General features: G+C 45.8%; 1 protein-coding gene across 1 annotated transcript; it reads right to left on the bottom strand.

Moving 5' to 3' along the window:
• Positions 1 to 11836: 11836 nt before the first annotated feature.
• GJB2 (gap junction protein beta 2) lies at positions 11837 to 13967 on the bottom strand. Its single transcript, XM_029936187.1, has one exon. The coding sequence runs from the start codon at positions 13965 to 13967 to the stop codon at positions 13287 to 13289; it is 681 nt and encodes a 226-aa protein (XP_029792047.1). The 3' UTR covers positions 11837 to 13286.
• Positions 13968 to 17259: the final 3292 nt, after the last annotated feature.

Genomic DNA, 17259 nt, shown 5'->3' with positions numbered 1-17259 from the left:
ATGGGATCAGAGTTTCAGTTTCATAAGATGAAAAGAGTTCTGGAGATCAATGGTGGTGAGGGCTGTACAGCAGTGTGAATGTGCTCAATGACCATGAACTGTACACTTAAAAATCGCAAATTACATGTTATGTGTATTTTACCATAATTGATAAAAAAAGACAATGGGCGTGTCCTCAGGTCCAGGAAGAGCTCATCTGGGTTGGCGTAAAGGACTTCACTAAGGAAGGAATAAAATACGAGTTTGGAAACACAGGCTGGCACCAGATGTCAAAGGCTTTTGGATGACAAACCAGTGAGGCAGGAATTTATCTCTCAGGCAAGAGGAAATCCAGAAATCATGGGAGGATTCTCCCATACTCCCCACCCATGCACATGGGTCCCCAAGAGAAGAGATAGGATTCATTCATCTTCCCAGAAAGAGTGAGGACCAAGAGACTGGTAATTCATGAGAGAGAGGCAGACTCCGAGATCTGCTGGGAATGGGTAAAAGCAGGTCTATACAAAGTCAGATCACACAGAGACCAGCAGTCCCCGGTTGGTCTGTAGGTGACAAGAGCAGTTATGCAATTTTCCCTTACTGGAGCAAGTGTAGAGAGAATGAGGGGTGAATCACTTCATTGTGGGGGATCACTGTGCCAGGTGTGTCCAAGGGTCAGTGAGTTGAGGGATTGACGTCTTAGCCATGGGGTCTGGGTGGTGAGGTGTGAAGCTAGGAAGGGTGGTAGGCAGGGGGTCCGCGAGACTCTGATGGCCTTGAGAAGGTCTAGGTGGTGGTAACAGTGGAAACCGAGTGTACCAACTGGTGGACTGTCTTGGGTATTTGCCATGTGATGAGGTTGAGCATGGTGCAATGCTAATAGAAGCTGAAATGGTATGGATTAGGCTTTTCCATCCCCAAAGGATACTCTGTGTAAGTATCCCCACCTCTCCAAACCCTAAAGAGATAGGGTGTGGGAACTAAACATCAACACTGTCAGTAATGAGCTGGAGAAGGGGACACATTGTTGACTGGATGGGGTCCAAAGCACGTGGCCTCCTGAGTGGGTTGAAGAGGAGGCTATGGAGGTCCTACAGTCCACTCAGCTCTTTAGCATTGTTGACGGTTGGAGGGTGAAACCTTGCTATCAGAGAGCTGAGAAATCAGGAGGGCCATCTCATTCCCTGTCCTCAACCTCTGACAACCACCATTACATTTTCTGTCTCTGTGAATTCACTATTCTAGGTGCCTCACGTGAGGGTTTCTTTATGACTTCTGAGTTAGAAAATAAAGAGTTCACTTAAAAGCTCTCTGCTTCTTTTTGTACCTTAGAAATATCACCTTTTCTTTCAATGAGTAAACTATTTTTTACTTTGAGGGTTGAAAGAGAGAAGCATGTCTCTTTGTATCTCTTTGGCCAGGAATTGCCCCCAAACATAGCAAGTTCTAGGCAGAGAGGAACCTGTCAGAGGTATCAAAGGAGCTCCATGTCATGTGACTGTGATCCAAAAGGGTCGATGGAGATCATTAGAGTAGACATCTTGGCACATCATCTGATTATAGCAGAATCTCCTAACATGGTGGTAGGGATCCAATGAACAGGAAGGCTCTGAATGTTCCAGAAATGATGGAACTTGAAGTTTGGTAAATAAAGGCAATGGGGAAAATCGGGAGGGTCTTGCAGTGGCCATAAGGGGCATCAGGAGAGGAAGGCTGTGGACTTCGGCTAGCGAATGCTGACCCTGATTCCGGGTGAAGGTGTAGGAAGTGAATGAGTCTCTGAGGGAAGCCCTGTGGTTGGCGTTTTCTGAGCACACAGTTCTTCCTCACTCAGCATTCTCTGAGGCCTTGTTCAAAGGATGCCACTGCCAAGCATCTCCAGCGAAGCCAGGCAGAGAGAACCACTCCTTCCTTTGTTTTGTGGATATAGATTCGACAGACATTTGGCACCAAATGGAAGGGGGTGGGCTCTGTGCTTTCATGAAAGTTCACTTAATCCGAGATCTATGTTAGGGTTTGATGAGAGGAATCCGCAGAGCACCCCTCCCAAGTTCAGAACCAAGTGAGAAATAAGACACATGACAGGCAGATAGAAATCAAAATGTCAGAGAGCCTTTGAGGCTTTCTTCTTTCCAACATAGAATTAGCAGGGCGCCTGGATGGCTCAGTCAGTTAAGCGTCCGACTTCAGCTCAGGTCATGATCTCATGGTTCGAGCCCCGCATCGGGCTCTATGCTGACACCTAGCTCAGGGCCTGGAGCCTGCTTCAGATTCTGTGACTCCTTCTCTCTCTGACCCTCACCTGCTCACGCTCTCTCTCTCTCTCTCAAAAATAAATAAAAACATTAAAAAAATAGAATTTGCTACCTGCTTATTGACCACTGGGCTCTTCTGCAGGGGCATTTCCCACCAGGTCAGCCTACCCCCCAGCACAGAGCAGGCCAGAACGCACTCCTTGGCTGCAGACAGACCAAACTGGAGTGGCCAGAGGACATCAGGCTTCATTGGGCCCATTCCATCTTCCTGACTCCCCCAGGAGGTAAGTCTCTCCTCTCATGGAGACGCATGAATGAGACAAGAGAGGAGAGAGGGGGAGAGAGAGAGACGGGGACAGAATGCCTCCAGCTGCTGTTCTATCAGGAGCATGCCCATGGAGAGTGTGGAGATGGAGTCCCAATTGGAGCATGTGGTTGATAGCTGTCTTCCTGTCTTGGTTTTTATTTCGGTGAAAGGTTGGCCAACAGTACAGGCGGGTTTTGAACCACACTTTGCACTTAGGCATATAAGGGGAGAATCAACACATGCCAGCACTTAGTTGGTGTTGCTCGAGGAAGTGGAATGAGCAGGAGACGGGAACACCTCTTTCCAGAATTTGGGGTTGGGAACTCCCGGATGCCATGTTCTCCAATTGCTCAGGTGTGGGCTGGAGTCAAAGCCGTAGCATGGTCGACATGGTTGACCTGGCCTCCTTGTTGGGCCAGTTGCTGACCAAGTTCTATGTGGGCTGCACCCTGGCTGTCTGGCTCACCCGTGTAGGGTCGGTGCCCAGTAGCTGGTCTACCTGGGCACGCACTGGGGTGTACTCGTTAAACCATGCCAGTGATCCGGACAGGGCACAGGCCTCGGGGGCCTGGGCATCAGCATTGCAGCTTCCCCAATCCCTTCTACGCCTAGTTAAAGACCCTAACCTGTCATTATTCCTTCCTCTCTGAGCACTTTTCTGCTCCTTCATTGGTTGTTGAAGAAGAAGCCTCACACCCTTTTTAAAAACTCATCCCAACCTGGTCTTGCCTGTGATTAGGACTGACTCAGAAGCAAAAAGGCTTGCTGAATCACTGCCACTTCCTAGAACACCCTAGCATTTTCATAATTAAGGCCTCCCTTCCACATGTTGAATCACTCCAGCCTGGGATCTGAAATTAGGGTGCGCCCCAGCTGCAAGGAGCTATTTAATTAACACACCTTGGTTTTCGCTTTACTGGGGCTCCGGGAGCACAGGGCTCTTCCTGCTGTGCTCCTCCTGTGGCCACATCCTCTGGAGAGAAGGAAGTACGAACATCTGCGCTGGCATGAGACCAATTTCCTCCTGTTCGCCTTGGCATAAATATTTCAGAATTCAATCACACGTACTCTTGGTGTTGTAATGGTGTTTTGTTTTGTTTTGAAGATACTTCCCTTTCAAACAAGCTTTAGTTAAAGCCACTGGTTCTATTCCATTTTAAAAACAGGGAATGTCCTTAGGTTGAGTGTCAGTCGCTGAAATACTAAGAAAGTTTAAAATGACTTACCAGTTATATAAAAGCTTTCTTGGACATATATTCAAAGTAAACTTTACATGTGAAGGTGACGAAAGACTTACGGTTTTCCGATCCTGACGGGGCCCCGTGCTGGCTGTCTTACTTTGGGATCGGAGTTTGCTCCTCAATCACAAGGGGCCATAGCTGTGTCAACAGCAGCGCAGAGGTAAGCTTCAAGCGAGAGAATCTGTGGAGGCCTCCTCCGGGTCAGCTACCCTACCAAGGGCTGTCCGCATTGATATGCTTAAAATTAGTCTGAATACTTAAACAAGTTAATGCAAATGTTGGTTATTGTAAGTTGTGTGAGAGAAGTCTGTTTAGCTCTCTGAACTTAATTTCTTTATCTGTGAATCCAGAATAGTGCCACCAAACTCAAAAGGTGTGTCAGGCTCACACAAATGTATAGAAGTAAAGGTGTTAGGTAAAACTTATAAAGCAGCTTATGAGTGTTAGATATTATTATTGATGTTGATGATAAACCTTTAAATGGCTGCTTACAAATGACTTCGACAGTCTTCCTAAAGGGATCTATCTTTCCAATCTGGGTGGTGATATAGTCAATGACAGTGTGGCAGGGTATCTTTGTATCCTTCTATCCAACCCGGACTGTAGATACACCCTCTGATTAAACCACATTGGCAATTTCGAAGGGACTCAGAGCTCAGACCGACACTGCTGGTGAGTCCCCAGGGCTGCCATCCCAAATTTTGGAGGTGGAGCTCTCATCCTCTGAAAATAGGTGTGAGTGTTTTTCATGGTGTTTGTGTTGTGTTTTTAGAACCACACTGCTTTGAGATCTTTTATCTTAAGAATCCTAATATTTGTGAAAGAAATGAAAGTAGCCATTCTTGTACTATTCATTCTACAGAGAATAGTTTGTACCATGTGAAGTCAGCTCAAAAAATCTTAGGTTCCCCCCAGAGTGTGCCAGGGTCCCTGCTCACTTTCTTATTTCTAATTTCGTCCTATTTGGGTCTTCTCTCTCTCACCAAATTAATCTGTTGGCAAGTCATGATTATTATTCATACATTACTTAATATATATTTCTGCCTTTCTTTCCCTAAATGAATTTGGCCACATATTACTGTATCTGATCATTCCTGTAGCGTTCCAAACAATGTTGCTGTCTCCCTTCGACCTTTCTTCCACAACCATCCTGGAGTCAGAGTTAGCCTTCTGGAGCCCTGCTTGGATTGTGTGCATCTCCAGCTCTGTAACGTTCAGTTGCCTGCAAGACAAACTCCATCCTCTTGACCTTTCTGCTTACTGGCTCCACGGCCCAGCCCCGGACACCCTCCTGCCCTCCTCCGGCTCCCTCTCATACATACCCAAGCTCCTTCCTTTCCCCGTGCACCTCTGCTCATATTATTCCTCTATGTGACATGTCCTCCTCCTTCCCTTTTCCAACTCACCCACTCACAGGGAATCGTGAGCAACCTCAACTTCCTCTGCAAAGTCTTAGAGACCAGGACTGAGTTTTACAGGTCTTTAAACCTCCTGCAGAACCTTGTTGGGACCAAGCTGATGAATCTAGAATTATTTGGTGTTCTTTCAGCTAGTTCATCTATGTGGTCAACTGGGTCTTTCTCTAAGCCTTCTGGCCTTTGCTGTGCTATCTCTGCACAAGCTTAAGTACCTCATAGAGCCAGAAGTGCCGGACATTTGCTGGTTCTTGTCTATTCTCCCTCTTTTTGGCAGGATCAATCTTCACTCTGTTCTGACTTTGTTAAGTTACCACTTGTTAAATGGAGCATACTGTGCAGGGATGTGAGCTGCAATTGGACTGCAGACCACAAGAAAAATCGAGATAGAGAAGCTTCTCACTCACAGGCCCTGAGGCCCGTACACAGCACAATTCGAGGGGCCATGAGGGGAAGTCAAGTCAGGGCACAGACAGATGGAGAGGCAGGACTCGGGGCACCTGTCTTTATCAGGGTCCATGGATGGGTGCTTTGGGGTTCTTGGACTAAGGTTGGACAAGGTTTGGTAAGCTCCGTGGGGGTCTAACGTCCGGGGCACATCCGGGGAAGGCCCTGGGACGCAGGGGGACTGTTTATCACAAAGCCAGCCGACTGCTATTTGGGATGTGTGCTTGCATGAGAGGCTACGGTCAGTTGAAAGGCCCCTACAGGCCAAACAAAATAGATGCTGAGGCAGCAGGAGCCTGCAGTAGTTTAGCTAAACCCTTGACAATCCCCCAGGCTGATAAACAAAATTATTTTCCCATTCATTACTAAACTGAAGGAGCCAAGAAGAAATCCTTAAAAAAAAAAAAAAAGACAACAACAGGTGTTCATTCCCTGTTTCTCATGAACATGTTGACTCTGCTCCTTCCTAAAGCAACTGGAGCACTTTTTCGGAAACTCAAAGGTTGTAAATGACTCTTAAGAATGAAAACCCCATGGGGGCGCCTGGGTGGCTCACAGCTCAGAGCCTAGAGCCTGCCTCGGATTCTGTGTCTCCCTCTCTCTCTCTGCCCTTCTCCTGCTCACACTGTGTCTCTGTCTCTCAAAAAATAAAAATAAAGACATAAAATTATAAAAAGATCTTTAAAAAAAAAGAATGAAAATCCCATGAAAAAAATTCTGTTCATGATTTTAAATTTCTTGTACCATTTATATAGCCAGAAATTTGCTGGCTGTTGAGAGAAAATTCTTCCAAGCCTCCATATGCTTGTGGATATAGAGGGTATGATTATTATTAAACATTTTGCCTCTGTTTGGGATATAAACAAAAAGTAGTCCCGATTACTATAATGAATTCTAATTCATACCAGCTTCAGAAAATAAGTTGCCATGGGAATTAACAACAACAGAGGAACTTAGAGACAGGTGAACCTTTAGGAGCTGGTGAAGGGAGGTTCCCTTTGCCCCTATCATTTTCATCGCTATTCCTGACAACAATTTTTTTGTTTTATTTTGTTTTGTTTTCAGGGGAGAGACAGACTTGAGCATGGAGCTCGATGTGGGGATCAATCTCACGACCTGAGCTGAAATCAAGAGTCGGACGCTCAACCGACTGAGCCACCCAGGCACCCCTCCTGACGATAATGTTTTTTCATAATATTCTAACACGCCACTTGAATGGGAGGCAGGGTAATTTTCTGGTACTTCTTCCCTAAATGACTTGATCAGACTTGAACATGATTGTTCAAGGGCAGGGAAAGACTCAGCTGTGTATTCAGACTTGTCTTACTAGTTTAATGCTTATGGTTAATATATATGGGCTTAGGAATTTACTTTGGTGCATTACAGTACTCATAAAATAGAATAGAGACATTAATAGTGTTTGATGCGTTTCTGAGTTCAAAATACATCTAAACATGCTGTGATCACAATCAGTGAAGACCATCCATTGTCTCTTGTGTTGAGAAAAGGGGTCTCTCTTTTCTCACTTTAAAAATTTATGGTAAAACATACATAACATAAAATATACCATATTAACCATTTTAAGTGTACATTCTAAAGCACATTTACATTATCTTGCAACCAACACCACCATCCATCTCCAGAACTTGTCTTAATTAATCTCAAAATGAAACTGTTAAACAATTACTCCCCAAAGCCCCCTTACTAGGCCCTGGAAATCATGACCCTAATGTCTGTCTCTGTGGGTTTGACTGCTCCAGGTGCCTCACTAAAGTGGAATCATCAGTATTTGCCTTTTTGTGGCTTATTTCACGTAGTGTAATATCCTCAAGTTTCATTCATGTTGTAGCATGTGTTAGAATTTCCTTACTTTTTAGGTCAAATAATATTTCATTGTAGGTATGCACCACATTGTTTATTAATCCACCTGTTAATGGATACTTGGGTGCCTCCCACCTTTTGGCTACTGTGACTAGTGCTGCTATGCACGTAGGTGTTCAAATATCTATTCAAATTGAAGTCTGTTTCTTTAGGAAAAGGCAGGGCAAATGGGAACAAGTTATGCTTTATTGAGTTATTGTGACTCAAAATTGCCCTAAACCCATTTTTCGGGTTTTAAAAAGTAGATATCACAATTACTAAGGAACTGGAAAAATTAGAGTGGACTATATTAGGTGACTTCTACCCTCCCCCCTTACAACATAAGGGAAGTAAAATCAAATAACACTGAATATTTACAGACTTGACCTGTTAATATTAGATGATGATTTTTAAAAATTTCAAATAACAGATTCACCTACACATACAGATTAGTGTTGAGTAAGAAATAACATTACTCACCATGGCAGTTATGGTCCAAGATAGTGAGCTTTCAAAATCCACGTGACGGAATACTTAAAGAAATCCAAGGGAAAACCTAAATAGGAAACTCGTGAGAAGCCGCTGACTATAAGCATGAGATTATAGAAGTTTGCTAATATTGCTTACTATGCTATTTCAGAAAGGAAATAGCGTATGTTTATGTGTGAATTTTTGGTTGTCATTCCTTATGGTTACCCGAACAAAACAACAGTTGCTAGATATCTACAAATTGGAAATACAAATCCAGAGCAATGGAAGCAATGAGGTTTTTCTGAAGGGATAAATGTGGTTGGTTAGGTGTAGAGGTTTTTAAAGAAATGCCCCACCATCCCGGAGGGAAGCCACAGGGATGGGGACGATGCCGCGCCCTGTAGTTACCCGTGGTGACAGCAAGATGGCAGCAGAGAAAGAGGCTTTGCACATCTCTGGGCTCTCCTCCGGTTCTAGTTCTGGTTTCTGAGAAAAAGTTCAGCCAGTTGTAACATCAAGGAGTAGAAAAAGTCTTTGAGAAGTTATTTAGCTTCCCAGATAAATAGAAGAAGCCAAACTAACCACTAGTCTCAGGTCTTTTTCTGACAAAAGACTGCCATCTTTCATGATTTAGCTTTTTGTTTCTGAAGGCCCCTAAAAGAAACTATTTCACACTGTGCACTTTCTGCGGTGCTCTGGTGTTCCTGCCTCACCCAGTTGGTTCCATTCTGTACTGTTTTTTGTGTTTTGTTTCTTTTTAGTTTTTTGTTAATGCTTATTTGTTTTTGGTGGGGGGAGGGGCAGAGAGCTAAGGATATAGAGGATGGAAGTGAGCTCTGCACTGACAGCAGAAAGCCGGATATGGGGCTTGAACTCACGAGCTGTGAGACCCTGACCTGAGTAGAAGGAGACGTTTAACAACCGAGTCCCCCACGTGCGCCCACACTGTACTGTTTTGTGATGTGACCACCTTATACACATCTGCCCTCTACATTGTGACCCTCTAAGGGGCTTAGACGGTGCTCTGCACAGGGGAGGAGCTCAACAGATGTGTTTTTTAAAATGGATAATGAAACGGTAAATATTATTAAATATTTTTGTAAGATACTTCACAAAATTGATCATGATAGCCATGCCATTAAGATGGAAACTTGTGACTTGGATGTGGCTAAGTACATTTATCCTTAAAACGCCAAACTCAAGTCATGCTGGTGGATGGACTGACGTTGAGCTGGGAGGAAATCTTGGGTGGTGTTCCATATACAACATTTTTATTGGCTTAAGTAACTATAGAGAAAGCAGGTTAATTAAACCGACACATGACATAAAGTTGGAAGGATTTGTCAAACTGAATACAGGGCTCAGAAAGATCTGAGGGATGGGCCAAAATCAGCAAGATGAAATTGACAGGGAAAATGTGGAGGCCTGTACTTAGGTTGGAAAAATCCACGTGACAGGTACTACAAATTTTGACGGGGTGGGAGGCAGGGGCAGTGAGAAGAGAGAGGGAGGGGGAGCACTCTGAAAACTTGGAAATAGCACAAATGTTAACGGAGGGTGGTGGTTCGACAAGTTATGGCTCCATCATTCTGTGGAATATTGTACATCTGCTAAAAAGAACAAGTTAGATCTATACATACTGAGCTGGAAAGATTTCCAAGAGGTGTTACTAGATGAGAAGCCATCACAGAAAAAAGTAATGCCAACTAAAGTGGTTATGTGTGTGTGCCTATGTATCTACATACACATCTGTTGTAGAAAAAAGACTAGAAGGATGTACCTCGAGATCTTAATACTGATACCTCTGAGTAGGGCTATGAAATGAGACTTTCACTTTTGACTTTATATACTTCTCTATTTAATTTTAAGTGCAAATGTATTTGCATATTAATTCTGTAATTACATAAATCATCTTGTAACTGAAAGTGAGCAAAGGTGATGAGGCTGTGAAAAAGCTCACTCAAAATTAATGTGTAATAATGTGTCTAGAACAGTCACCCCGATGCTGGGCAGTGCTGGAGTGCTGCACTTAGTGCTGGGCACGATTCCCCTCTTGGGGGGCCCTGAGGGGGAGCCAAGAAACTCCTGTCATATGTACCACTGCTTGACTCCCAGAGGTTAGAAGATGTGTTTTATTCTTTCTTATTTGCTTGTACCTAGTAGCTTGGTACACAGTAGTTGCTTAATACTGAGTGAATCTATGAATGACTGACTCAGAAATGTGGAGCTACATAGCTGGAAAATAAAGTTGGGGTTGAACTTGTATCGGTTCTCAGCTCTTTAAGGTTCTAAGGTGGAAAATAGACTTACTTTGGGTCCACCAGAGGGCAGAACAGATGATGGAGAGATAGCCTTCTAAATAGGCAGATTTCTGCACAATAGGGAATTCTTCTGAAGGCCTCCAGCCCCAGGCGGTCTGTACTATCCCCTCCTTCTTTGGCCTCATCTCCTCCCATTCTCTCCCTGACTCTGGTGTCTCGGCCTCTCTCTTCCTGGATGACTCTTCCCTGGGATATCCGTTTGGCTTGCTCCTCCATTCTCGCGGTCTCTTAGCGGAGCAGCCTTCCCTGAGCACCCTGTATCAAACAGCAGGCCGCGCTGCCCCAGCCCTTCCTCGGTCCCGCGTGCACTTTTCTCTGCTGCACTTATCTGCAGCATGTGTAACCGACAGGCATTTGTAGTCTGTCTCCTTCAACTCGAAGGCAGAGATTTTGTTTTGTTCGCGGTCCCAGTGCCCAGTAGTTCCTGGCACTCAGCTGGTACTTGGTAAATATTGGCTGAGTAAATGAATAATTCGAGATGTGCAGGAATAGAATAGAGTGTCTCTAGAAGTCAGGACTCCTTAACCCTATCAGCCCTGGGGGAGATGGGGAGTCCCTATAGTGTTGGCTACTAGCTTCAGGAAGTAAATGCACTGGGAGAATTCTAGAAGTCCAACCCACACCCTTTGTGCGACAGGACTGTTGTCTGCTATTGGCCTTTGCGTATGACAGGTGATCTCCCGGAGAGGCACCTCCCTGGTCCACTCACGAGGAAGACCACTATCTGAAGGCCTATGACTGGCACGGCATCTGTGAGGATTCAATGAGAGCATATACATGAAACAGTTGGTAATAGAGACTGAAAGTTGGCTAGTTTTTGTCCGCCTGAATCCATTTATAAAGCATATGGTATATGGTTCTCTATAAAAAATATTCTTAAGTATTTATGTATAAAATGCTCTGAGGTTCTTGGGCTGAAGGTTCCTCTTACTGAAAAGCCAGAACCATCCTTGGCCAGTGGGGGTAGAGCCCCTGAGAGGCCAGGCAGGCAGCAAGCCCCCCCCCCCCCGCCCAGGGACAGGCTGGCCTGTCGGGCTTATTTCCCACAAACACGGGCAATAAGGGATGCAAAGCAGCTTCATAAGACCAGCTTTGATTACATACAAATAACACAGAAGGAACATCTTCTACGAGAGACACTTTATAGAATTTTTCTCATGCCTCGAACTTCACCATGAGTAACGTTTTTGAGTATTGGCTCCATGATTCTTCTAGGAGCCAAAGTGGTCATGTTGAACCCAACTCAGGAGTTCTCCAGGTTATAGAGCCAGTCTGCACATCATACTGCATGTGTGTTTGTTCAAAACCAGTTGGAGGGGAGGATGCAGTTGGACAAAAATACTCTTTCTCTCTCTCTCCTGTCAATCTTTCTAGTGACAGAGGCTTTTCTTTAACTGCGCAGAAGAATCCCAGAATGGTGGACAGACACCCTGGTAACTTACCCCGTTGGTGTTTTGAAATATAAAATGTTAACATAGAAAACTGGCTATAGGTTAAATTAAAATCTGCTCTTCTACTGAAAACTGTAATAGATTTTAAATACTTTATGAATTATATTTTAATATTTAAAATGACATTTGAGACATTACAAAACTAGTTACAAGCATGTAATTAAAGCTACGATTTATTATTACAAAATGTTTTTACAAAGCTATTCTTGGCAAATGAAAAACGTTTACCCTCATTAAAGAATGTTGAGTACCATTTTTTGGAAACAATGTCAAGTACAATGATAATATTAGGGTTCAATTTGTCCTATAGAACACCTAAATATTTACCTAAACTCTAGTTTCTATTTAAAAACAAATGTCTATCAATTCTCTTTTCACTTAAGAAAATTGGCTGCTAAAGACAGAAGCAAACTTTTAAAGTAGATGAAACTCATTTTTAATCATTAGAATTTAGACTCCATCTAAATTCTTTAAAAACTTTTTTCCATCTATTCTTTAAAAACAGTAACTATCACTCCCCCCATTTTGTTCTGCACCATTAAATTGTACTGTGGCAATAGAATATTCCCAAGCAACCTCTTTAAATCTGTGTTCCTACTATTTACTGCAGTAACGGAAAAGGCAAACATTGTAAAGAAGGTGTGTTGAGCCAGCCTTTAGTTAGTAGTAGCTGGTGGTCCATCCAGTCTGTATTTCTCATGCAAAATCACACCTAAATTTTTGAAATAAGGCCCTTCACTAATACAAGCCACCACTAAGAACTTCTAGATTTTTCACATGTGAGAGGCTGAAATGCTTTTCTGTGCTACATACCACAATTAACACAGTCAACAGCCTCACCGTGGCGCTGCAAAGTACTCATAATTGAAAGGCTGTGTTTTAAATTCAACGATAGTATCTAATTGCACACTGTTTAGAATCAGAATCTGAGCCTTTGAAATCGGGTGAACATATCATGTTTTCCAGAACATCCTGCAGATCAAAAGAACATCTATCCCATTTTAAAGTTTTCACTCAAAAAAGCATGACCGAGTTTGAAGTGTTAGATACCCCTCATTGTTACAGACGAAAACTCCCCAAGGGAATAGAAGAACCAAGAATCTCTAGGTTCACCTTTAATTCAGAGAAAAGGCCAAAGGGATCCCTGGGGGGGATCAAACAGAGCTTCTCAGCATCCTCTTTAGAACCCGGCATTTCTCTCCTTTCCCCAAAGAAAGAGAAAGAAACGCTGATGTCCTTTGTTTAAAATATGAGACAGCCTCCACCCACAACCCCGACCAGACCGGCACGGGGTTTCACTGTAACTAATTTTAGTAAAAATCAGTATAGGCACAGAATTATGCCTTTGTTTTCAAGCTTTAGGAGAGAGGAGCTGTGTTGGAGGCATCTGGAGTTTCACTGAGATCCAGAGCAGTGTCAAATGGTTGCATTTAAGATAGGAATCTGTGTCTTGGGAAATGCTGGTGACTGCGCCTGACAGGAGAGTGCCTGTGCCTCATCCTTTCCAGCCTATCTCTTATCCACTGGCGGGGCAATGTGTTAAACTGGTTTTTTGGACTTTCCAGAACAATATCTAATTAGCAAATAACACAATTCAGTGACATTTAGCAGGATGCAAATTCCAGACACAGCGATCATGAAAACCGTAAAGACAGTCTTTTCCGTGGGTCTGGAGACAAAGCAGTCGACTGTGTTGGGACAAGGCCATGCATTGCATTTCACCAAGCGCTGCATGGAGAACCCATCATACATGATATAGAAGACGTACATGAAGACGGCCTCAAAGATGACCCGGAAGAAGATGCTGCTGGTGTAGGTCCACCACAGGGACCCTTCGATACGGACCTTCTGGCTTTTGATCTCTTCAATGTCCTTAAATTCATTCTTTATCTCTCCCTTAATGAACTTTCTTTTCTTCTCGTGTCTCCGGTATGCAACATGCATGGCTACCAAGAGAGCCGGCGTGGACACAAAGATCAGCTGGAGAGCCCAGAGTCGGATGTGAGAGATAGGGAAATAGTGATCGTAGCACACATTCTTGCACCCTGGCTGTAGAGTGTTGCAGACAAAATCAGCTTGCTCATCTCCCCACACTTCCTTTGCGGCTACAACAAGGATCATAATGCGAAAAATGAAGAGGACAGTGAGCCAGATTTTCCCAATGCTGGTAGAGTGCTTGTTGACACCCCCTAGAATGGTCTGCAGTGTGCTCCAATCCATCTTCTCCTCCGGGCAGTCTGCACTGGAAAAGGCAAAGCGAACACAATACAGGAGTGACTAGTCAGGACGGAATTGGGGAGATTTCTCTGGGTCCTGGGGAAGGAAGCACTCTTAAATCTCTTGAGCAAATACCAACTCTTACGCAACCTCACAAAAAAAAGATGAAAACAAAGCCAACCTTGCTTGCTGTAGGATTAGATGTATAGTTCCTGAACCACCGGGAACATGTTTATATGTGTTCTCTAATAAAGAGCAGCTATTCCTTGGAATAATTCACCCAGTGTTTAGCATGTAATAAAGATCTGGGGGGTGGAGGAGGAGCACCACAAGCAAAAGTACTTGCTAACTTAAATGCACTAATTAGTGCTGACCGAACTCTCTGCACGAGTTACTGAGCACTTGAAGGAGACTCACCTGTTCCATCTGCCCGCCAGCCTCAGGTTTTGCCTGGGACCACTGGGATGGATGCTGGCTGAGGCCAGCCCTGCCTTAAAGGCCAGCAGGCCATCTCCCTGCAGAGAGCCACTCTCCTTAAAAATACTTCAGTTCACTTTCATGGATTTGAGACGTAACAGTGTTACCGATGGCAAAGTTTACATTTGAGGCATTCCCAAGTTAAAATTTCACAAAACGCTTCCCTTCCTTTTTCTATATGAAAAGGAGCAGGTTAGAATTAGTTTTGCTGGAGGAAAGCCAGTAGGCATGGATTTTTGTGTGTGAATGGGCAGTCCTCACTACCACCGTGGGGTGGGGGCTGATCTGCTCGGTTAGTACTGAGGGATACAGCTGTTTGGTGATGGTTGTAACTGTGCTTTTTTTGGGGGGGCTATGGTTTTAATTTAGAAGCATTTCTAAAGGTGCACACTAAGAAAAATGACAGCAAATTTAACCCAGTGATTCCCCAGTCACGGTCCTACAAGGTGAGTCACTATACTGAAGTTCAGAACCAAAGCCTGCTGTGGTAACATACTACTCATCGCAAAGGGATTTGGAGAAGCCTGTGGTCAATCTCCCATGAGACAGGGCCTTCTCTTCATCCCAGGAGATGAACTGCCTTCCTTTATCCAAAGTTACACCCTAACTCTCTCAATCAACCCCTCATGTAAACGAGATTCCACCTTTCCACAATTTGGGTGAGTAATTGGTTTTCCACCCCTTCTAAGCCGGTAGCGAATCCTCCTTCTTCTCTTACTTAAAAGCATAATGCTGTCCCCATTTGGAACAAGTTGGGTCCTGTTTCCTCAAGGACTTCCTAAGCAAGCTTGGAATGAATGCCTTTCATCACTGTGCCTCATCTTGGGCCCTGCCACAGGGCACTGGGATCTGGCTGAAGCGGTCCGATGCCATGTCGGTCAGAGGAGGCAGGAGAGACAGGGAGAAGAGTCACAGACACAAAAACTATGTAAGACTGAAATATGCCCGAGAAACACTCAGACCTACTCAGCTTGACAAAGGGACATATGGACTGGAGGAAATTGGGGTTTATCCCGCCCAGACCCTTTAGATACAGTCTGTCTGGGAGGTCCTTAGGTGAGCCAAAACTCACCCTTCAACCAAACAATATTATGAAATTAGACGGTCTGGTTCTTCATTAGCACTAAGTGGAAAGCAGAGCACTTACTGAAATGCACTGTCCCTGGCTTAAATCAACACATCCCGGCTAAAAATCTAGGGGTGGTGCTTAGGCGTTGGCGGCTTCCGCACTCCCAAAGACCACAGACTCTTTTATAAACCAGTCCAATCACCATCAGTTGAGAAACATATTGTTGTTTCCTAAAGCTCTTGGTTGAGTTGCAAAGACCCTTTTAGGGAGAGGAGCAAATTAAAATGTGCTCCGCAGGAGAAAGAGGGGTAGTGGCCAAGATGGACTAAGCAAGCAGGATGGAAGTGTCCTCAATATTCAGGTCGTCCAGGGAGCTACCCTCCTGCCTTTCTTGACCCGGCCGATGGGTCATGGGCGGGTCCCTACCTGGCCCACGCCACCCAATGATTGTTTGGAGTTGTGCCAGAAGTGAGCTGAGGAGTTGCTTCAGTTCTTAGGGAAGGCACCCGGTGAATCTCAGGTTCCAGAAAAGGCAAAAGGAATTCTTTACCCCTTTACTTTCTCAATCCTTACTTTTTGGATGGTTGACCTCTCCACAGAGCACCCCCAGCCCCTCACAGGTGTCTGTTATTGTGACTGACTTAGCACACTAGGTTTGAAAGAAGCTCAAAGGACTCCTGGGGACACGGCTGTCACCACACATCTCAAGACAGTCCCAAGTAAACGGTCATGGTCATAGGTGTCCGGCTGTCAGAAAGCTCGGAGGAAACGCACCTTTGGGCTTATTTCTCCCTGCCCGCGAGGGAGCCCTGCGGGGCTAAGGCGCCCGCCCTGCAGAACAGGTTCCTCGTTTGTAAGCAAGTGCGCTAAAAGCTTTCCTTCCAGCCGTTCAGCGCCGCCTGGAGACGCACGCTCTGGGACGTTTGGGGGAAAAGAGAAGCAACCAGACTAAACCAAAGATGCAAGCTGCGTGCAGTTAATCTGTCCGGACCTCGACCCCAGCGATTTACTTCGCGAAGTCAGCGCGAGGAGGTAAAGGTCAGTTTCCTCCTGCAAAGGCTTCCGGCTTGGCGGACTACGCTGGGCTTTCCTCCCGAACCAAACCTGCAGCCGGAGAGAAACTTCAGGCGGCGGCAGCGCGGGCATTTCGGCGGAGAGAGGGTCACCGACGGTCTCCGCGCCCCTCCCCTGAGCGCCCCTTCCCTCCGCTCCCCTCCCCTGCATCCCGGTCCCCTCCCCTCAGCGCTCCTCCCCTCCCCTCCGTCCCGCTCCCCTTCCCTCCAGTCTCCTCCCCCGCCCCGCGCCGAACCCGATCGCCGGCCCCGGGGTGCGGTTAATCCCATCCTCTTCTCTGGCGCTGCTGTAGATCTGGTCGGAACAGCCCGATCTGAGTTTCACAACCCGGCGGAGAAACTCCCTCATTCAGACCCCGCTCTCGGCCGGCGCCTCCCGCTCCAGGTCCTGCTGTTGCGACTGCCAGGCACGGGGACCGCGCAGGGGCCTCGGTGCGCGCCGCGTCCAGCTCGGGGGATGTGGGTTCCCCGGGCGCGGCCGTCCCGGGGTCCTTCCTGGCGCCGGTCCCCCACCCTGGCCATCCTAGTGTCCAATCTGGCGCCCGGTCCCCCAGCCTAGCGCGTTCCGCGGTCCCTCCAGGCGCCGGCCCCCCACCCTGGCCGTCCCAGGGCGCCGAGAGTCGGGCGCCGGCCTCATCCCTGCGAACCGGGCGCACCTGCGGCGCGGCCTCACCTT

Source organism: Suricata suricatta, chromosome 4 (assembly GCF_006229205.1).
Source record: "Suricata suricatta isolate VVHF042 chromosome 4, meerkat_22Aug2017_6uvM2_HiC, whole genome shotgun sequence".
In the NCBI taxonomy this organism is placed as follows: domain Eukaryota; kingdom Metazoa; phylum Chordata; class Mammalia; order Carnivora; family Herpestidae; genus Suricata; species Suricata suricatta.
This window is presented reverse-complemented; position numbering and strand designations above follow the sequence as displayed.

Excerpts from the sequence above, each read along its gene's own strand:
- GJB2 (XM_029936187.1), bottom strand. The coding sequence starts at position 13,967 with ATGGATTGGAGCACACTGCAGACCATTCTAGGGGGTGTCAACAAGCAC.